The 20,883-nt window shown below is 35.5% G+C and overlaps 1 protein-coding gene across 1 annotated transcript; it reads right to left on the bottom strand.

The window, feature by feature from the left end:
* Window positions 1-11,674: 11,674 nt before the first annotated feature.
* On the bottom strand, window positions 11,675-12,145 carry LOC113279992. Its single transcript, XM_026528623.1, has one exon. It carries the CDS (start codon window positions 12,143-12,145, stop codon window positions 11,675-11,677), a length of 471 nt encoding a protein of 156 aa, XP_026384408.1.
* Window positions 12,146-20,883: the final 8,738 nt, after the last annotated feature.

The following is a 20,883-nucleotide window of genomic DNA, read 5'->3' as shown; positions in this document are numbered from 1 at the left end:
TTTTTTCAAAAAGAAGAAGGAGTTCGTTTTTAATTATAGCATATTATCGTGGCATCTACTCTATACACCCAAACCTAAACTAAACATTGTCCTCAATGTTTCAAAATATGGAAAGAATTAAAATGCATCATATGGAAAGGGACATGCTGAGTAGAGTAAAAGGAGAGAGAATACCCGATTTCGGCGAAAGCAGAATTAAAACTCCGTTATTCAAGGCAAAAATCCAACATATTTCAACCGAGATCATATTGGATTAGCAAAATATATACAAAAGGAACAAAAGGGTTTTTTAAGAAATTTTAACTACTGGATTATATACAAAACAATTCACCATACACTAACAATCTAAAGAGTTGAGGATCAACCCAAAAGACGAAGTGTAGACATTTCAACAGCTTCACACAATAATAGGAAAGAAACGCAAGTGAAACTGTGAAACAAAATGAGCTACCCCCAAACCTGGATTTTACAGAAGATATAGTTTTGAAAACAAAATCGCGCAGTTTCGGGGGTTCATCATGCAAAAGGTCTAGCTCGAAATGAACTGTGCTAGGGACGGGCAAACATGCTAATTCCAACTGTGGTTCCTCAAATGTATTATATTTGGAAGCAAAATAGTCCAAAAGGACTTGGGAAGCACACAGTTCCAAACCTAGGTTAGGCATTTTTAGAAAAATTGGTTTTACAATGTTGGTACAAACCAAATCTAGGTTGGGTGGAAGGCCAACAGATTGTGACTCATGTAGGAGAATAGGCATATCATTATCAATCAAATCAAAATCTCCTAAATCATCTACACATGTCACATCATGCTCACAATCATCAATCACATTGGCAAGTTCACACTCAGAATCATCAACATCATCAACAAATTTATTCTTATGCATCGGCAAATCAGGAGAAATATCACAATGTGACCTAGGTAGAGAATCAGACACATCAAATATATTTTCATGCATATTAGTGTCTACAGAAGATTCAACTATTCCTATGTCATGCTCATCTTCACAGAATAATTGTACGAATCCCATGTCAATATCAAAATCATATGAATTACAATGAGTATTAGAAAGAACAACATTCATGAAGGTCGAGGGCGAGAAGCCATATGTTATTGAACCAACAGGTTCCACAATATTTTCATGTTCTTCTAACATATCATCATAATCATCATAATCATCATCATGGTAGCATGCATATTGGTCCTCAGTAACAGTGGTGGTGTCATTAGTCGAGTCATGTTCCTCTAAATTAGGTTCATATTCAACATTATGTACATGAATGGGACTAGACACTTCATTAGGGACAACATACATTTCCTCATGAATTTCCTCCTTTTGTATGTGAAGCAAAATCTGATCTAAATGGGCATGAATTCGTGCTGTAGATCTATCATAGTCTTGCTTACAGAGTCTTAAAGCTTCTGTGGTGGAGTCTAAATTCATGGGAGTACAAAATTATTCATGTTCAAATTGTGGTGAATGGTACACGTATGCATGGTCATTAGGGTCTACAAAATATTGATCGCAACCCTCAAAGGATTGATTATGGTCCCAATGACTACCATTCTCATAATTCATGGGCATTTCATACATTGGATTTTCTCTTGATGGCCTAAAATTATGCAAAATATGACAATGCTCAACAGGGTGGTCCAAACTACCACATGCGGGACATGCATAAATTTCAGGTTGCCTAAGAAAATTAGATGTGACAGATTCCTCATGTGATTGCATTTCTAAAGCTGTGATTCGAGCTTCTATTTGATCCATAAGTGATGATTGGGTGAGTGAGGCACTAGCAAAATGTTCATTTTCACGTTGCGATAAATGATGCATGTATGAATAGTCATTAGGGTTAATGCATTGCGGCTCGGGACTTTGAAAATGTCCATAATAATTCCTATGACTATTGACATCATGGTCCGTGGAAGGTTCATAACGTGGCACATTCCCATAAGCAAGTTCTCTAAGAGTTTTATTTCCATCTCCAGGAGCAGACCAAAATCCAGACATGATTGGCTCAAGAGCTAAGCAACTATGTTACAAAGCCCAAAATTTGGTTTTTAAAGGGTTTGGATTTTTGGGAAAAATTTGGTTTTGGTGGGAGACATTTGAAAATTTGGTTTAAAATGGGAGTAAAAATAAAAATTTTGGTTTAAGATGGGAGCAAGTAAAAATTTGGTTTTTGGGTGGCAGAGAATTTTTTTTTTTTTTAAATAATGAAAAGAAGAAAATAAAATTTGGTTTTTGAAATGGGAGCAAGCCCACTGTGCAAGCCTCTAATGAAATGAAGGAAGGCTGCGGCCTACGAAAATCCAAGTTTTAGTTTTGAAAGTTTAATTTGGCCCAGTTGGTTAAGGCCCGACGTTTGTTTTAAAACTTTGGTTTCGAGGTCCACTTACAAGTCCATAATCAGTTATAAGCTTAGCTGGGTTTAAACCCAGAGTCCAGAATACAAGTTCAATGAAAGAATTTAAACAAGCCCACACAAAATAAATACAAGCCCACAAATTAAACAAACAAGCCCAAAAATAAATTATTACAAACCCAAAAATAGAAAATAAAAAGCCCAAAAAATTGGGTTAATTATTACAAGCCCACAATTAAAGAATTGGAAGCCCACAGGTTGGGTTCTCTCAATTGAATGGGTTTAGGCTTACCTTTTTAGCACAGCCCAGCTGCTCTGATATTGTTGCAAAAACCCAGTTGGGTTTTGGTTCTTTTCCTTGGTGGCGTCCCAGCAGAGGAAAAACAGGTTCAGAATCAGCAGGTCCAACAGCAAATGAAGTGAAGCAGATGCAGATGCAAATGCTATGAAATGAAATGCAAAATAGCTAAGAAAAACACAGATAAAACACAGCACCAATCCCCGGCAACGGCGCCAAAAACTTGGCAGGCCAGGAGAGGTGTATAGAAATGGTGCTAAACTAAGGCAGTACCTACTCAAGTCATTGTTCTTGTTTCATTACAGGGAGGATCATAATGGATGATTTTCTTGGCTAATCTTTACTCACTTGCCCCTAGCATCAGCTGTCTTCTTACAGCACAGCTGATCACAGGCTTGTTGTTCAAGAAGCTATCTATCACCCTAAGTCAGTTAAACACAGTCCTTCAAATGGACTGAATTCTTAGCTACCATCATACTTTCACCCCTAGAATCAGTTGTCTTCTTACAGCACAACTGATCACAGATGCATTCATTCAAGTAGATATTATCAGTCCTATGACATTTAAGCACTACAAGAACAATTAACATGATCTGAACTAACAATGAACACATACAAACATCTAACACATTACAGGATACATTTAACAGGCATTAACAATTAACATAACAGAAGACAAGCAGGAGACTAACACAACTGAAATTAAACTGAAATTAAGCAGGAGACTATAACACTCAAACTTGAACTGTGAACTGAAAAGCAGTGAAACTAAACAGAACTTGTAAATTAAAATTTAACAGAACTTGGAAGTTCTGGATGCAGGCTAATCCAAACATGCTTTCTAACACAACCCATAGTCCCAATTTATACCCATAACACAATTTCCCTAAATTACAAAATTAGGGTTCTTCCCCAAAAGTCAGTTAAATTAGGTTTACCTAATTTCTTTGAAATTGATGCTTGAAATCGTCGACCCATGCTTTGTAATTGCTCCTACTCCATTCCCATGCTCTAATTGCAACTCTAGGTTACCTAATTTATCAATTTTTTCACGCCTAGGGTTTCAGGAAGAGAAGCGTGAAAAAATGAGAAATTAGGGAACTAGAGGGCTAGGGGTGAGATGGGTTTTGTTGTTGGGTGATAGGGTGATGATGGTGGAGGTGTGGTGGTGGCAGTGGAGTTGGTGGTGATGATGGTGGTGCGGCAGTTGCAGGAGGTGGCTCTGCAGAGGGGTAAGGTGGAGAAGAAAGTGGCTCGACTGGTTGGGAGAGAAGGGTGTTTGGTTAGGTGGATGGGTTCGGTCGCTAGGGTGTGAGGCGGCTTCATCCAATCTTGATGTTCTGTGACGCTGAGTCATTGGATGCGAAGCTGGTAGGTAGATCGGACGGTGATGTGAAGTGAAGCTTGTAGAGACCGTTGGATTTTTTGATACAACGAAATCAACGATGCCAGATGGAGTTAGGTGTTGTAGTGTTAGGCGGAGATATCAAACTTTGATGCACAGCAAGGGATCGACCGTTGGATTCAACTACCATCTAATCTGAAGGCTTGGAATTTCAGTGCTGTGGTGCTTGGCAGAGACTTCAGATTTTGATGCTCTATGCAGGAGCGACCGTCGGATGCTTCTGAGAACTGATCTGATGGCTGAGAACGGAGGCGCTTTTGTGTGTAGAAAATGAGGTTGTGCGCACCATTCTTCGCGGCTTCCTTGCGTAATTTCTCCCGGCTTTTCACTACTTTTCTGCTCTTTTCGCTCCGCGACTTATCCGAACTTTATTTATTACCTAAAAATACAAAATTAATTAATAAAAATATTTATTCTTGAAAACAATGAAAATACAGAATATGGGATAAAATGTAGAATTAATGCATAAAAGATGAGTTAAAATGCCAACAAAAAGGGATAAATATATACAATATTTGGCACTCATTATTGCCCGTTACCACTTTCTTCCACCACTCAACCGCTTCCACTTCTTACGAAGACAGGGTACGTTTTATTACAAATTGTATAAATAGGTTTCACCTATTTCCACCAAGCAACAGGTTTTGGTCAGGAGAATACAACACTTAGAAATCACTTGTTAGCTTTCCCATCTGTTAGCTTTCCACTTTCTGATACAAGTCGTCAAACAACTACTCTTCCCGAATCAACTATTCTGGTCTCAACACTCTCTTCGCTTCCCTCCCTATACCAACCATTCTCCTTCAATTTATGACCGAAACAAGTCTGGAATGGCCATTTATTGGTTTAGGACGGATTTGTACAAATTGATCACTCGAATCAAAGTACTCCCTTGCAGTAAATTATTTAGGGTTTAGACTCGTTTCTCACCCACACACTCGAAATTACCAAAATCAGCAGAAACTGTTTTCACCCTCAAACAGATACATATTTGTTTATTAAAGTATTCGATTTTGGTTCGTAGCAACTTTTAGTTGTGGGTAAGATCAGCTAAGGGAATCAAGTGCGTAGTATCCTGCTGGGATCGGAGACGTAAGGAGCGCAATTGTACCTTGGATCAGTGTGAGATTGATTGGGGTTCAACTACAATCCAGTACGAAGTTAGTTTGTAGTATGCTAGTGTCTATAGAGCACCACTAGAGATTAAGTTATATGATGTAATACTTAATCCAGGAAAATATACATCAATTTTTGATTTCTTTTAATGATTTTATTAGGTCTATTATGAATAAAACTATCTTATTACGAATAAAATTATTTGATTTATAATTTTTCTTGTGATAGTTTTTGATTTATATAACCTGTGCTTGAATGCTTTATGTTATTGTTATGTATGTTTATGGAATATTTGATTTCGGTTTTACTACCTTGATATTCGATCTCATAATGTTGTGAACCCTTATGGTTTAGGTGACTTTTTAGTTTAGCATGATTAAGTTCTAGCCCATGTTGGTAGGCTTTATCAAAGGATCATGAGGGGTTCTGATAGAAACAATTTGTGAAAAATTCACAATATGTTGAATCGTTTGGTTTAGCATAAAAGTATATGTGTTTCTGGGTTTTCAACTTTTGCTTGCAATAGTTAAAAATCGGTTTTCAACCTTTCTCTGGTAAAGGTTGGTTGTTGTTATTCTTTTGTTTTTCATAAGGATGACAACATAGTGATTTTTCGATATCAATTCTCCTTGGAAGAAAATGCAAACATATTGGAGAAGAGGATGAGAATTTGAGGTAACGACTTTGTTAGTTAATCGTTTTCCTTTTTAAGAAAAGCCTGATTTTATTTCATATATTTATTGCTTTTTCTTAACAAATTTTTGGTAAATTGATGTTTTATTCCATTATTTGTGTATGGATGTGTGTGTGATTCAATTGGTTCTGGTTAAGAAAAACTATTGTTATTTTGTTTTATTATTTGGTATCAATCGTTTAGGCTTACAAAATTTCTGTGCAATTGCGGTGCTTTAATGTCTATGTTATTTCAATTGTTTCCGGTTGAGGTGAATAATTATGAAAGTTTATTTATTTGGTTTGTATGAATTATTTATGGCTTAACGAAAGAAAAGGTTTAAGGGATGAATTGTTTAGTCCAATTCGATTCCGGATAAGAGAAACTAAGTTAATTCTGATTTTAGTTAGACTTATCAAAGTGGAGGTTTCGGTTATTCAAGTCTAACCGAATGCCTTAACAAGAAATGCTAGTTAACTAACCTACTACTTGTCTTGTTTAAAATTTAAAATGTCTAAGTTATATGGATAATTAGAACCTGAGGAGAAAAATAGAGTTATCTTTATTTTGGTATTACCGAACAAGCGGTTGTATTTGTACAATCAGTTTAGCAAAGGAACTAAGGTGCTTAGTCGATTTTTGGTTTGCTAAACTATTAGGAAAAATTTCTTCGGGAAATTGTTTTCTTGGTAACATATCAAAATAAAATTACTTTGTAGTTTCGGTTTTGATATTGGTTATCAAAAATGGTGTGTGGAACGCTCGTGATTAACTTTATAGGTTGCAAGTCTATTAAGATGGGTAAGATCCTTTCAGTTTGTCCTTTATTTTTTCGTTTCTTTGTCATTTTGTGACATAAAGGGGGAGAAATATATGAAGTAAACAAGTGATACTGGGATTGATTTATATTGATTGGTATCACTGAGGGAAAGGACATTTGTGCTTAAACGTTTATCTAACGAAATAGTAAAATCATAAACTAATAGGGAGTAGTATATCATATGATACTTAGGAACGGAGATGTCAAGAGATAAATGGGGTCTACGTAGACCACACTACTTTCGGAGATTTAGTTAGAGAAGCTTAGGTAATTTAGTAATATTTTTTAGTTTTGGGGGCAAAGATATATGAGAATGTTGGATTTTTTTCAGAGTTAAACTTATTATATTATTTATTTTTTGCCTTTATGGTAAAGAAATATCTCTCATCACCCTCACAAGTTCACTCGAGTCCTGGTCGACCATATCACTTATCAGAGACATAGAACCAAGATGAACGAGAAGAATGGAGTGAAAAACATAGTTTATCCGTGGGTTTACTTATTGTTGACATTGGCGTTGATTTTACCGGTTGCTACTGCCTCTATAGAAAGACTCTTTTCTGATATGAAGATATTGAAGACTCTTTTGCGTAATAAAATGGGTGATGAGTAGTTGAACGACTGATTACTTGTGTATGTTGAAAAACTAATCATGGATAGCGTTGTCGATGACATTATAATGAAGTGTTTTCAAATCATGAAGCCACGTAGATACTTGTGCGTATAAAGTGAAATGGAGAAAACATGATACAAGGGATTAACATCAGGTTAACTTATATGAATGACTTTTTTTGCACCATATTTTGGGATGACTATGGATATCTTTTTTGCAGTTGATGTAATTACAAATGTGTACCGTCTTTCACATGAATCAACTGCAATATCCAATATATCTATATAAGGCTTTTTTGGAAATGGGTTTGAATGTTGGTAATTGTTAGATCTTATGTATAATTCATATTTTCATGTATCATTCATGCTACTGTGGTCGCGACGACTTCATCAAGTTCTGCAAAAACAGTAAGTTTTTTATATCTTTGTTTATTGGTAAGCTTTACATATTCACTGGATTACAATAATGATATACACTGCATTATTATTTTGCACTTCTGTTAATTATAATGATGTGCCAATGTATTGGTATATAAATAGAACTTCATTATAGCATGTTTTTTGTTTACAGGAGGTGACGAGAGCCTGGATTTCAAGACACTCCAGGTGCTGACACTAAATTTGGAGTAGTTTTTGTATCAACAGGTAAATACTCTGAATGATTTACGTATGGTTTAAAAAAAAATTGGTGAATGTTAAGAGTTTTAATTTCGACCCCAGGAATGAAAAGTCCTGGATCCGTCAATGATGATACTTGTAGTTATATGGACTACAAAGGAATAACAAAGACGTAGGAATTGAAAATATACCTATCTTACCTTTAGGGGGAGTATTAGCTTTGTTATTATAATGTCAACAGCGGCATTTATGGATTAAATGTATACAGGTTATTGTGTTGTTGAATTCGGGAATCAAGCATATGTGTAATGAATTCTTGTAATTTGTTTATCTGTATGATGTAAAAGTTTTGTCACTAAAATTAACAAAGGGGGAGATTGTTAGAGCATACCTCGGTTGAACCCACCAAGCATTGGTATGTCAAGTTTTTTCATATTTTAGTGAGCCAAAACTCATTTAAAGAGTCGCTTGATTATGTACTAGAGTCAACTTCGTATAGGTTAGCTTGAAAGTATTAGGATATGAGACATTACAAGTATTGCGAATACTTGAAGAAGCGAAGAAGTAAGGAGCTACAACGACAACACCATCCTTCCACTTGAGGTTAGTGATATTTGAATTGAATTGTTTCATCCCTTACCGTATCTTTCAAGTCGTGCATATTAAAAACAAAACTGCGAAGCATGAATGATTATACTATAGTTAGACATAGTATTAAGGAATACAATACGAGGTTTATTGCTTAACCATTAAACTTTGTTGATAAGACATTGACATAATCGTTTGAATGCTGTTGTGATTACGTATGGGTATAATGTAAAGATTTCATCCTAGGAAACAGTGTTTTACATTTGTTTTAAGGAAGTAAATTCATGAACTTGTTTTGTGAATCAAAATAGAAATCGCCAGGCATTATTGGTATTGTTATTCATTGCATATCTTTTTAACTACCAATATGTGTGATTCGTATAACCGCTGATGACTTGTTTATGTTCTTGGTAAAACTATTCATAAAGGTCTGACATTTGTATTGGTATGACTTATTAGTGAAACTGATCTTAAGTAATCACCTGAGATGGTATGATCGATTTAGTGTTATTGGTATGACCGACTCTGGGTAAAGGGGAATCGATCCTAGTAAGAGGTGCAACCTATCACAAAGGGGAATCGATCCTTGTATGAGGTGCAGCAAGTTTTTAGTAGAAAGGGGAACCGATCCTATGGACATGTGAAAAACGTTTTTAGGCAAAGGGGAACCGATCCTATGGACATGCGCAGCAAGTACAAGTTAGATACCATATATATGTGGGGAACCGATCCTAGTACCTAGTCAACCGAATTTTGGTAACTAGCGTGACTATGCAAAGTAATCACATGGAGGTAGAACCGAAACTTGTTTTGGTAGAACCGTGAAACCCATGTTTGGTGATTGAGTGTTCTTGATCAATCACGTAGTTCTTGAAAGTCAGGTGAACCAATTCTAAACTTGTTTGGAAGTGTGGCAAATCGGTTTCAAGATTGTAAGTATGAAAGAGAACTTACAAAGTAAGGATGTCGACATACTTTGAACATAAGCAGTAACGCTTATCTTTAATTGTGCAAAGATATTCCTTAATAGCTAAAGGAAGAAAATTCCAGATCGAAAAAATAAGTTGAGAATCTTTTATTTAAGGTTTTTAATTTTATTTTTGGAAAATGAAAATTAGTAATGTGCATTTACTAGTTGGGGATTTTCTAAGAGATTTTCGGTCATTATCTGGACAAAGCATTTCCAGGAATTATGGAAACCGAATCTGGAATATATTGCATATCTTGAGAATATTTTCGGTTTTGGAAATTCCTTGGTGTCCAAACTTCCTTGGTTTATAAATATGAAAGTTTTCATTTCGTGCAAACTAATCCTCAAAGACAGAAAAACTACCTCAGTTGTGTTGTTATTGGTGAAGCCTCCTATTAGGAGAGGAGAGTAGCATAATCAGGCGAAATCTCTTAGGACCGCTCAGTTTAAAGACTTCTTTGGGATTGAGAAGCTCTATTAGTACTGTTGGTGGGAAACTAGATAATTGTGGTTTATCTTTTGTCTTCGATTGATTTGATTGACTAACGATGTTTGAACTTTGATTGCACCTTGTTTGTTTATGCTTGAGAATCTTCTCTTCTGATATAAGATTCACTCAAACTAGGTCGAAGTTTCGACGGGGATATTTAGACTGTTTGCATATCTGGAGACTCCTTGTAATAATCCACTATTAACAGACTTCGTTCTGTGCATGATTGATCACAAGAGATTCAAGTTGATTGTGTTCAGGTGTTTATTGAAGATCTAAGAAGATTTGAAGACAAAGAAGACTTTGAAGATTTCTGATTTGGGTTCATAATCTTTGGTGTGCAGAATACTTGTTTCGGTTAAAGAGGATCTAACTACAATCGGTTTATCCTTGTGGTAGATTAGATTGATCAGTTGTGTAGATCGGCATTAATACAATTCTTTGTGATTAAAAGTATTGATTGCAAAATCTTAACAATTACTTTGGTAGTTGATAATAAGATAGATCTAAGAACCTGACAAAGGAGTTTATTGAGATAAACAGAAGATCCTTTTTCGAACTCATATCACTTGGTTGAAAATAGTTGATAGCAAACAGATTTGTTGTTCCTTTACTGTTTGGAATACGAACCAAAGGAATTGTTCCAAGTACGTGACTTATTACAGGTCGGAGGCGTGGGAATACAGATGGAACTAGGTGAACTATAGATTTAGTTGCTTGGTCTCAACTATACGAAGTTGGTTTACTTCTATATAGCGGCTTAATCCTGAGAGTATTCAATTCTGGACAAGGTCTCGGGGTTTTTCTGCATTTGAGGTTTCCTCGTTAACAAAATATTGCTGATCATTTACTTTTATTTTCCGCAATTATAATTGTTGTTATTATAATTTAAAGTAAATTACACAAACGTTAGTTCCTATTTACTTGATAAGTAATACTATTGTGTTTGGTTAAGTCTGAACCTTTTTATCAAGTAAACATACTTCGTTGTTGTATTATCTAGATCTCGTATCCATAGACGATCACACAAAGTGTGAACCGATTTGTTGTATTGTCTCGACTCAGTCCATAGGCAATCACTTTCCGAAGAAGGACTTATAGGTAGAGTAGTTTTAGATTGAGGTATATGTACTCTCGTCTTTTCATTGTCCAATTAAAATATTTAAACAGTATTTTTTAGACTCTTGGATATTAGGATAGTATCTTTCTTTAGACGTCTATTTCACCCAGAAAAAATATTTCATGGGTTATTAGACCAATTTTGTGTATGAGAATTTGAACGATGCAATAAAAAATGTGAATTTTTCCATCTGAATTATGTTGTTGTGGTGCTTCTTATACTTCTTCCCCTTCGGTAGTTCCTTGTGCTCCTGAACTAGTGAAAATTTGATATTTCCACCTTCATATATACCTGTAACTTTGTATAGGGTAATTTTTCAAACCAAACAAAAGATTTTGAGATATTATAAGCATCCCATCTCGCAAATCTTTGGGTTAATTGTTTAACACATGCGCGTCTCTCCAACTAGGAATGCCCAACAAACCAATACTGAAAAAATACAAACAGTAAGGTGAGGTTACAGTTGTTAATTAACTTCATAAAAACCTAAAATGAAAAATAGTTCGTGTCGAAATTGGCTCTAAATAATTTTGTAGTTTCTAGAAAAGGTTTGCAAGCGTATTATTTGGTTGCAAGACTGGAAATGAAATAAATTCAAGTGTGATCACTATAAATTCTTGGAAGATGGAGGACAACAGATTCGGTAAATTGCAGCTTCCACAGAGAGTTACACATCTCCCTATCAAGACGTTCATACACCGAGGCATAATGGATTGTTCTTCTTGACCAGGTGAAAGGTGGTCCTCCAAACCCCAAGTCAATGGCATCTCTATCTTGAATTAAATTCCTGAATTCCTTACAATTGATATCCAAATTCTGAGATCCACCATGTTTCTCATGAGAAGAAATAAGTACATTCAAATCACCAATCATACACCAAGGTGTTTCAGTTGAAGCAATAAGATTAGACATTCCTTCCCAAAACCCATTTCTGTTTTGATGTGCTGCAGGGCCGTACACACATAATAGCTCCCATCGAGGTAAGTTAAAATGAGTTTCAATCGAACTTCCAATCAGGTTAGAGTTAGCAGATACAACACTGAGCTCCAAATTATCAATCCACATAATAATTAAGCCTCCACTTCTTCCAATTGCAGGTACAAAATAATAGAATTTATAGTCTAAAGCATTGCAAACCCTAATACTATTCTTTTTTTTTTAACATTGTTTCTGATAAAAATAGGATTGATGGTTTACAAGCCCTTAGGAATGATTTCAAAGTTTGAATTGTCATGTCATTCCCAAGTCCACGACAATTCCACGACATTAGTAACATTGACCTTGCAGCTTTTGGGGATCAGCTGCCAGAACCCTATCAGTATTAGAAGAATGATTGTGTAACTTAGATGGAGAATTATAGTCCATTAGTGTAGCTCGTCTTTTTGAGCCAGAGTATTTGAACCCTTCATTAGAAGATTTTTGTTTTGAACCACGAGCTGCCCTCTTCCAGTGTCGTATTGATCTTTGATTAGAAGAAGAAGTCGGGGATGAGGGTATTAATGATATGGGAGAAGATGGTTGGGGTATAAAAATTGAGATGGTGGTAGGAAGAGTCGAATCTGGTAGATCTGTGGTGTTTGTGAAAAGACGAGGGTACCCAAATATACCTCAATATAAAACTTTTCCACTTATAATCCTTTCTCCGAAATTGATTGTCTATGACTGAGTCGAGACAATACAACAAATAGGTTCACACTTTGTATGATGGTCTATGGATACGTGATCGAGATAATACAAGAACAAAGTATCCATAATTGAATACTCTCAGGATTAAGCCGCTATACAAAATCAAACCAACTTCGTATAGTTGAGACCAAGCAACTAAACCTATAGTTCACCTAGTTTCGTCTGTATTCCCACGCCTCCGACCTGTAATAAGTCACGTACTTGGAACAATTCCAAACATTAAAGGAACAACAAATCTGTTTGGTATCAATCCTTTCAACCAAGTGATGTGAGTTCGACAAAGGCTATTCTGTTTATCTCAATAAACTCCTTCGTCAGGTTCTTAGATCTATCTTATTATCAACTACCGAAGTAATTGTTAAGATTTTGCACTCAATACTTTTAATCACAAAGAATTGTATTAATGTCGATCTACACAACTAATCAATATAATCTACCACAAGGATAAACCAATTATAGTTGGATCCTCTTTTACCGAAACAAGTATTGTGCAGACCAAAGATTATGAATCCCAAATCAGAAATCTTCAAAGTCTTCTTTATCTTCAAATCTTCTTAGATCTTCAATAAACACCTGCACACAATCAACTTGAATCTCTTGTGATCAATCACGCACAGAACGGAGTCTGTTAACAATGGATTACCACAAGACGTCTTTAGATATACAAACAGTCTAAAGATCCCCGTCGAAACTTCGATCTAGTTTGAGTGAATCTTATATCAGAAGAGAAGATTGTCAAGCATAAACAAACTAGGTGCAATCAAAGTTCAACCACAGTTAGTCAATCAAATCAATCGAAAACAAAAGATAAACCGAAATTATCTAGTTTCTCACCAACGGTACTAATAGAGCTTCTCAATCCCAAAGAAAGACTTTAAACTGAGCGTTCGTAAGATATTTCGTCCTAATTAGGTTATTCTCCTCCCCGAATAGGCAGCTTCACCAGTAGCAGCACAACTGAGATAGTTCTTGCTGTACGAGGATTAGTTTGCTCGAAATGCAAACTTTCATATTTATAGACCAAGGAAGTTTGGACACCAAGGAATTTCCAAAACCGAAAATATTCTCAAGATGTGCAATATATTCCATATTCGGTTTCCATAATTCCTGGAAATGTTTTGTCCAAAATAATGACCGAAAATCTCTTAGAAAATCTCCAACTAGTAAATGCACATTACTAATTTTCATTTTCCAAAAATAAAATTAAAAACCTTAAATAAAAGATTCTCAATTTATTTTGTTTGATATGGGATTTTCTTCCTTTAGCTATTAAGGAATAACTTTGGACAATTAAAGATAAGCGTCACTGCACATGTTCAAAGTATGTCGACATCTTTACCTTGTAAGTCTTCTTTCATACTTATAATCTTGAAACCGATTTTCCACACTTCTAAACAAGTTTAGAATTGATTCATATGACTTTCAAGAACTATGTGATTGATCAAGAACACTCAATCACAAATCATGGGTTTCACTGTTCTACCAAAACAAGTTTCGGTTCTACCTCCATGTAAGTATTGTGCATAGTCACACTAGCTTTCAAAAATTCGGTTGACTAGGGACTAAGATCGGTTCCCCACATATATATGGTATCTAACTTGTACTTGCTGCACATGTCCATAGGATCGATTCCCCTTTGCCTAAAAACGTGTTGCACATGTCCATAGGATCTGTTCCTCTTTTTGCTAACAACTTATTGCACCTCATACAAGGATCGATTCCCCTTTGTGATAGGTTGCACCTCTTACTAGGATCGGTTCCACTTTATCCAGAGTCGGTCATACCAATAACACTGAATCGATCATGCCATCTCAGGTGATTACTTAAGATCGGTTTCACTAATAAAAGTCATACCAATACAAAAGTCAGGCCTTTGTGAATAGTTTTACCAAGAACATAAACAAGTCATGAGCGATGATACTAATCACACATATTGATAGTTCAAAAGATAGGCAATGAATAACAATACCAATAATGCCTAGCGATTTCTCTTTCGATTCACAAAACAAGTTCATGAATTTACTTCCTTAAAACAAATGTAAAACATTGTTTCCTAAGATGAAATCTTCACCTTATACCCCATACATAATCACAATAGCATTCAAACGGTTATGTCGATGTCTTATCTACAAAGTTTAATGATTAAGCAATAAACCTCGTATTGTATTCCTTAGTACTATGTCTAACTAGAGTATAATCATTCATGTTTCGCAGTTTTTTGTTTTTCAGTATGCACGACTTGAAAGATACGTTTAAGGAATGCAACAGTTCAAGTCAAATAGCATTAACTTCAAGTGGAAGGATGATGTTGTCGTTGTAGATCCTTACTTCTTCACTTCTTCAAGTCTCCGCAATACCCGTAATGTCTCATATCCTAATACTTTCAAGCTAACCTATACGAAATTGACTCTAGTACATAATCAAGCGACTCTTAAATTAGTTTTGGCTCACTAAAATATGACAACCAAACTTGACATACCAATGCTTGGTGGGTTCAACCGAGCTATGCTCTAACAGTTTGTACCTGGAATGGGTTCGTATAAAGCTAGGGAAATTCCAAGGTTAGGATTATCCGGGACCTTATTGGTTCTAGTTTCTTCAGAATTAGAAATTTGGACCTGGGCCAGTGTTTTGGGTGTGTGATCTTTCGGAACGGGATTAAGATTATGCTCACCGGAGATGTCACTAGATACGTTATGCTTTGGCTTTAAATTGCCATTATTATTACCTTTAACAGCCTCAGCACGTATAAGCGGGTCTTGATTAGGTATTGATGATGGGACGTCAGTTACACAATTTTGTTGGGTAGTGATTATGGTGGGAATGTTGTAACTGATATCACTTGATCTGGTGCTGCGACTAAGATGGTGACATGTAGCATGATCGATCATCTGGTGGTTCGATTCCGGTAAGAGTGGCGATTCTGATGACTTTTATGTACTGTTGCCATTGATTCCGACCATGAGCTCCTTTTTGCCACCCGATATATGTTTGAAATTTGCACGGATCTCATCAGAGTATCGAGCTAACTTTCGGTCAAGTATTTGTTGATGAAAACCTTGTGAATAATCAAATATCTAGTTATTTGTTATGTCGAGACAGGTAGGACACTGCCTCATTAGATGACCGAAAAGACCACCAGTAAAAACAAGAGTTTCGGCAGTTTTTCATATCCGAGTTGTGCATCGATAAAAAAAATTGATAAGAGAGTTACCTTAATTAACAGACTTAGGAAGAGACTTGGTGATATCTGTTTTCACTTTGACCCGTGCATACTTTACCCATTTATCAGATTCACCTTTGGGTAAAGAATAAGGAGAGCTAAACTGAGAAGCTATGAGTTTTACAGTTCGTTCATTCAAAGCATTTATAGATAGACCATGAATTTGAACTGTAAAATCCGCATATTGGAACTTATATTCTTAAGGTAATTTATGAGGTACACATACCTCCATGAGAAGAAGGTCCTAATTCAAAGACCACGGCGACCCATCCAATGCACTATACATGTCGCATCTCAGCTCCAACTTAATCATATATAATCCTGGATCAAAATCTGATATTGAAATCCAGCCAGACGGTTTCCAAGCCCTGGTGAGTAGATCATGGAGAATATGCAATCCATATTGTCTACCATTCACCAATTTAACTACCAAACTATATTTTGAATCTTGATTATTCTCAATAAAATCTTCAGGAATCTCAATTACTAAAGAATCATCTTCTAACAAAGTGGACATACGATTAGTGAGATCTTCTACCTCCTGAATAGTTGGTTGTCTTTAAGATGACGCCATTAAAATCAATGGCAAACAAAGTTGGGGAGACGAGAAGACTGGGAAATACTACAAGAAACTTTTGGCTAAGAGACAAAATAGTTGACACTCAAATCCAATATTTAGAATTGAACATAGACAGAAAAGAATCATCTGAATGATGAAGAGAAAATCATCCAAAAATGATGAGAAAAAAATCGTCCTCACGACGAAGACAGAAAAAAATAAGTGTCAGTTTATGAATAATAATCTCTGCGCGAGTTATTGCCATGTTATATTGTTATGAATAATAATCATTGCATTAGAAAAAAAAACTAATACCTTTTGAATCGAACACTAAGGAAGAAATCCGCATGCGTGTTTTCGAGTGAAACATAAAATTCTAACTGCGAGCTAGTAAAACCAGTTGAGGATATCTTGGATTTTCATCGTTCACTGCATTTTCAGTTTACCGATAACGGGCATGATTAAGATAGAACAAAGACAAACAAGTGATCAAAAACAATTAAACAAGCAATAGGGATTTTAACCCGTTTGAAAAGTTGTATTGAACTATCTCTTTCAACCGGTATCACTACACGAAATCAAGAAATTTGTAACGTCCCATTTTGTAATGAATTTTTTTTAAGTAACGTCGTATCGACGTTAGTAACTTTGTATCGTTGGATAAAATCGTTGCAATAATTGATATCTGTTACAGAGTTTCGGGAGGGTTGTGGGTAATTACCTTCCTATCCTCAACTTAAATTGCCAAGTTACATTGTTACCCTCCATTACTACTATTAGTGCCTCTATTATTACTATCAGCTCCCAATTTCATCTCACATTCAAAGGCTACCCATCATCCCAACAATTCTCATTTTTTTCTCCTACATTTTTTTCCCATTATAACTCTTCACTTTAGTTACCAAAAATCAGAAAACAAAACTACAACCAATGAAATTAGTTTTTCATTTTTTTTTTCAATTTGTGCGAAAATTAAAAGAGAATAAATATGTCGAGAACAATTGAGAGCCTGAGACATTTCTCCACCCATTTCCCTTTTCCTCTCCATCCATTTTACTCCATCGATTTGAGCTCCGGAAACATTGAGATGCAGCTGCAGAGAACTTCATTAACAACACGAATCAGTCAATTTTTCTGAGAATCATCGATGTAATCCTAGATTTAAGTTGAATCGATCTCTCATAGAAGTTTTGACACTGATTCACGATCTTGGAAATGAAAATCTGGGTTATCATCATCTAAGGTATTTCATTTATTCGCTTTTCTCTGAATCGTAGTTTTTTCAACATTTGGGGGTTTAATAATTTTACAAATTGGAGGTTAGAAACTATTGATTTTGAATTTGAATGATGCAATTTCTGATGGTGTTTATCAACATCCATATCTTTTAGATTTATATGTGATTGTAGATTTTAGGTTTATGGTTTTTGTGTTTGTTGAGTGTGATTAAGAAGATTTATATGTGCAATTGTGGATGTTGCAGTACATTGTATTATGTTTTAAGAATATATCAGTGTACTTTGTTGGTTTAGTTGATAATTAGACTGAGTTAGACATAGTATTTTACTTGTTTGTAGGATGTCACAATTTGTTTATAGGATATCTCCATTTGTTTGTAAATGGGTGAATCAATCAATTTTGTATTGAAGCAGTATCTCTAATGAGAATCCCAACCAGTTTCAGCAATTTAGATGAAAACCAAAGAGAATCTATTGTTCATAATTTGTTCCCTTTGCCTAGTCAGATTCTAGTTCTTTATGATTTGAATTCATTGCCAAAGTAGTTTCTTGGGTCAGTGGTCAGATTACATTGTAGATTAGAATTAGGTGTGTATATGCCTCCACAAGCACCAAGTAGTTTTGTGGGTCAGTGGAATCATGTAGGTTTCGCGGGACTCAATCTTGAGTCAAGTTATTATGGCTTTGACAGATGATCTACATCTTGTTATACCTTTTTTTGATAAACTTAGACTCATTTTTAGTGTTTGTGAATCCAGATTGTAATATGTTTTGAGAAGCAGTTTCTGCACTTTAGATAAAAACAAGAGAGAATTAAGATTCGTCATATGTTCCCTTACCTTGTACTAGGATTCTAGTTCTTGATAGAATTCAGATAATGCTTTAGTAAATTCATATATCATATAATACATTTCAACATACCCACAGTTTAAAATACCATTATTCTTTTCATTAGAAATCACAAAGAAAAACCGAAAAAAGAAACAATTGCAATTTCATTAACCACATTTACAAACACCATCACCATTACAGATCAGACCGCTAATTACTAAGTAGTTCCATTACAACCTTTTTTACGGCTAGCACCAAAGGAATAATGAAATACCAGTTCAACAATCAAACCCATAAGCAAAAAAAAGCTAGACACACTACAATTCCAGTTCGACTTACACCTGAACAACCAACTCTGATACCGTCGGACAAGCAGAATTCCCTGATTATGCATGTTGCACTTACATAACCTCCATATCAAGTACCGACCAAATACTTACCACTACTACTACCGAGTTTGATCTTTTTTAGCAGCAAAAAAACACTTTTACAAGATCAAACCTTGTGCTGAAATAAAAAAACCCCAAAAAGAACACTTACCATGCATTAGAAGATGTATAACAGAAGATTAGACCTCTCCTTCAGTTCCAACAGCACCAACAACTACAATCATTAGGAAAATCTTTGTGAATTTTCATGAAGATGATCTAAAGACCTCATATAATGCAATCCTCCAAAGTATTCCTTAAAAGATTTTCCAATGCTCCTCAGATGATCATGACCGATCATCGTCATAGTCGGTGTTAAAGCCCCTCTTCTTCATAGGAGAAGTCTCTGCTACTATCAGTGCTGGTAGATACTGCAGGACCATAACCTCCATCCTCATCATCTTCACCATCCTCATCATCTTATGATCCTTCATTTTCTTCTTCCTGAACCTCTGCTGGAATAGGATTGCCATCTACATCCATCCCTGGCATCTCCTTACCGTCTGAATTCACGTTCAGGGGTTCAGACATGGTACAAGCAAATATCATGGGTTGAGATTTCTATGCCAAATAGAGTAGATACATTTCTGCATCATCTCTCTCCTGTCTTTGTCTCTCTCTAGCCTCTTTTTCTGGATCAGTATATCCATCACTGCTGCTATCATCCTCATCAAGTTTTACTACTTCTCCACCTTCCTTATCACTTTCACTTTATGTGGCACTTCTTGTCTTAATCCAATGACGTTTTCATATCTCTCTTGCCTTTATCTCTTCTTCCTTACACATCTCGCCTCATATTTTCTGATCCAAAACTAGTACTCTTCTTCGTTCTCAATCGTTTGCCTATAAAATTCTTCCTGTCTCCTATAAATTTCTTCATGCATCCTCTTTCTTGGAATTTCTTTTTCTAAATAAGAAACCAATCTATCAGCCTCTTCACTTGTTAATGTGTGAGCTGCTTGTTTTGCATTTTCTAATGCTGATGATTGATTTTCAACAACATCTTGAACTGCAGGTTGGTTTGGTTCAGCCATCTCTTAATCTTCTTCTCTCTGCAAATTTTCTTTCTTCTTTTGGTTTGATTAAGAGTAATTGCAAGTATATCAGTTTCTCATCCTTTTGTAGAGTGGTTAGATTAACCATGAATATCCATTTTATGGTGCATGGTTAAACTTCTAGTCCTTGGCAGACCACGCCTCTTCAGTCTCAAGACGCAATTTTAATACATCATTATTATCCTCTCCAAACCTCAAACTTACTTAAACTAAGGTGAACCACTGTGCCACACTACCGTTTTTGACATTAGCTGGCCTTGTACTAAATTCATAAAATTATTATCTTTCTAAATATTAAATGAAGTTATGTATAGATGGGTCATATCTTGAACTGCAACATGGTTTGGTTCAGGCATCATGCATTATCTCAATACTCTGGTCCTGACCAACAACTAATTAATCAACTAATGTCAAACAAACTAGGTCAAACAAAATAGGTCAAGCAAAATAAAATCAGCATTGTGCCACATAATTCCTAAATTTTAAAGAAAAATAAAAAGGTCTAGGGGGTTTCGAACCTTCGACCTCAAACTTACTTAAACTAAAGTGAACCACTGAGCCACACTACCTTTTTAACATTAGCTGGACTTGTATTAAATTTATACAATTATTATCTTCATAAATATTAAATGAAGTTGTGTATAGATGAGCCACATATTGAACTGTAACATGGTTTGGCTCAGGCATCATGTCGTATCTCAATACCCTGGTCCCTGAGCCTGACCAACAACTAATTAATCAACTAATGTCAAACAAATTAGGTCAAACAAAATAGGTCAAGCA

Source organism: Papaver somniferum, chromosome 5 (genome assembly GCF_003573695.1).
Source record: "Papaver somniferum cultivar HN1 chromosome 5, ASM357369v1, whole genome shotgun sequence".
Classification (NCBI taxonomy): domain Eukaryota; kingdom Viridiplantae; phylum Streptophyta; class Magnoliopsida; order Ranunculales; family Papaveraceae; genus Papaver; species Papaver somniferum.
This window is presented reverse-complemented; position numbering and strand designations above follow the sequence as displayed.

Excerpts from the sequence above, each read along its gene's own strand:
- LOC113279992 (XM_026528623.1), bottom strand. The coding sequence starts at position 12,145 with ATGTGGATTGATAATTTGGAGCTCAGTGTTGTATCTGCTAACTCTAAC.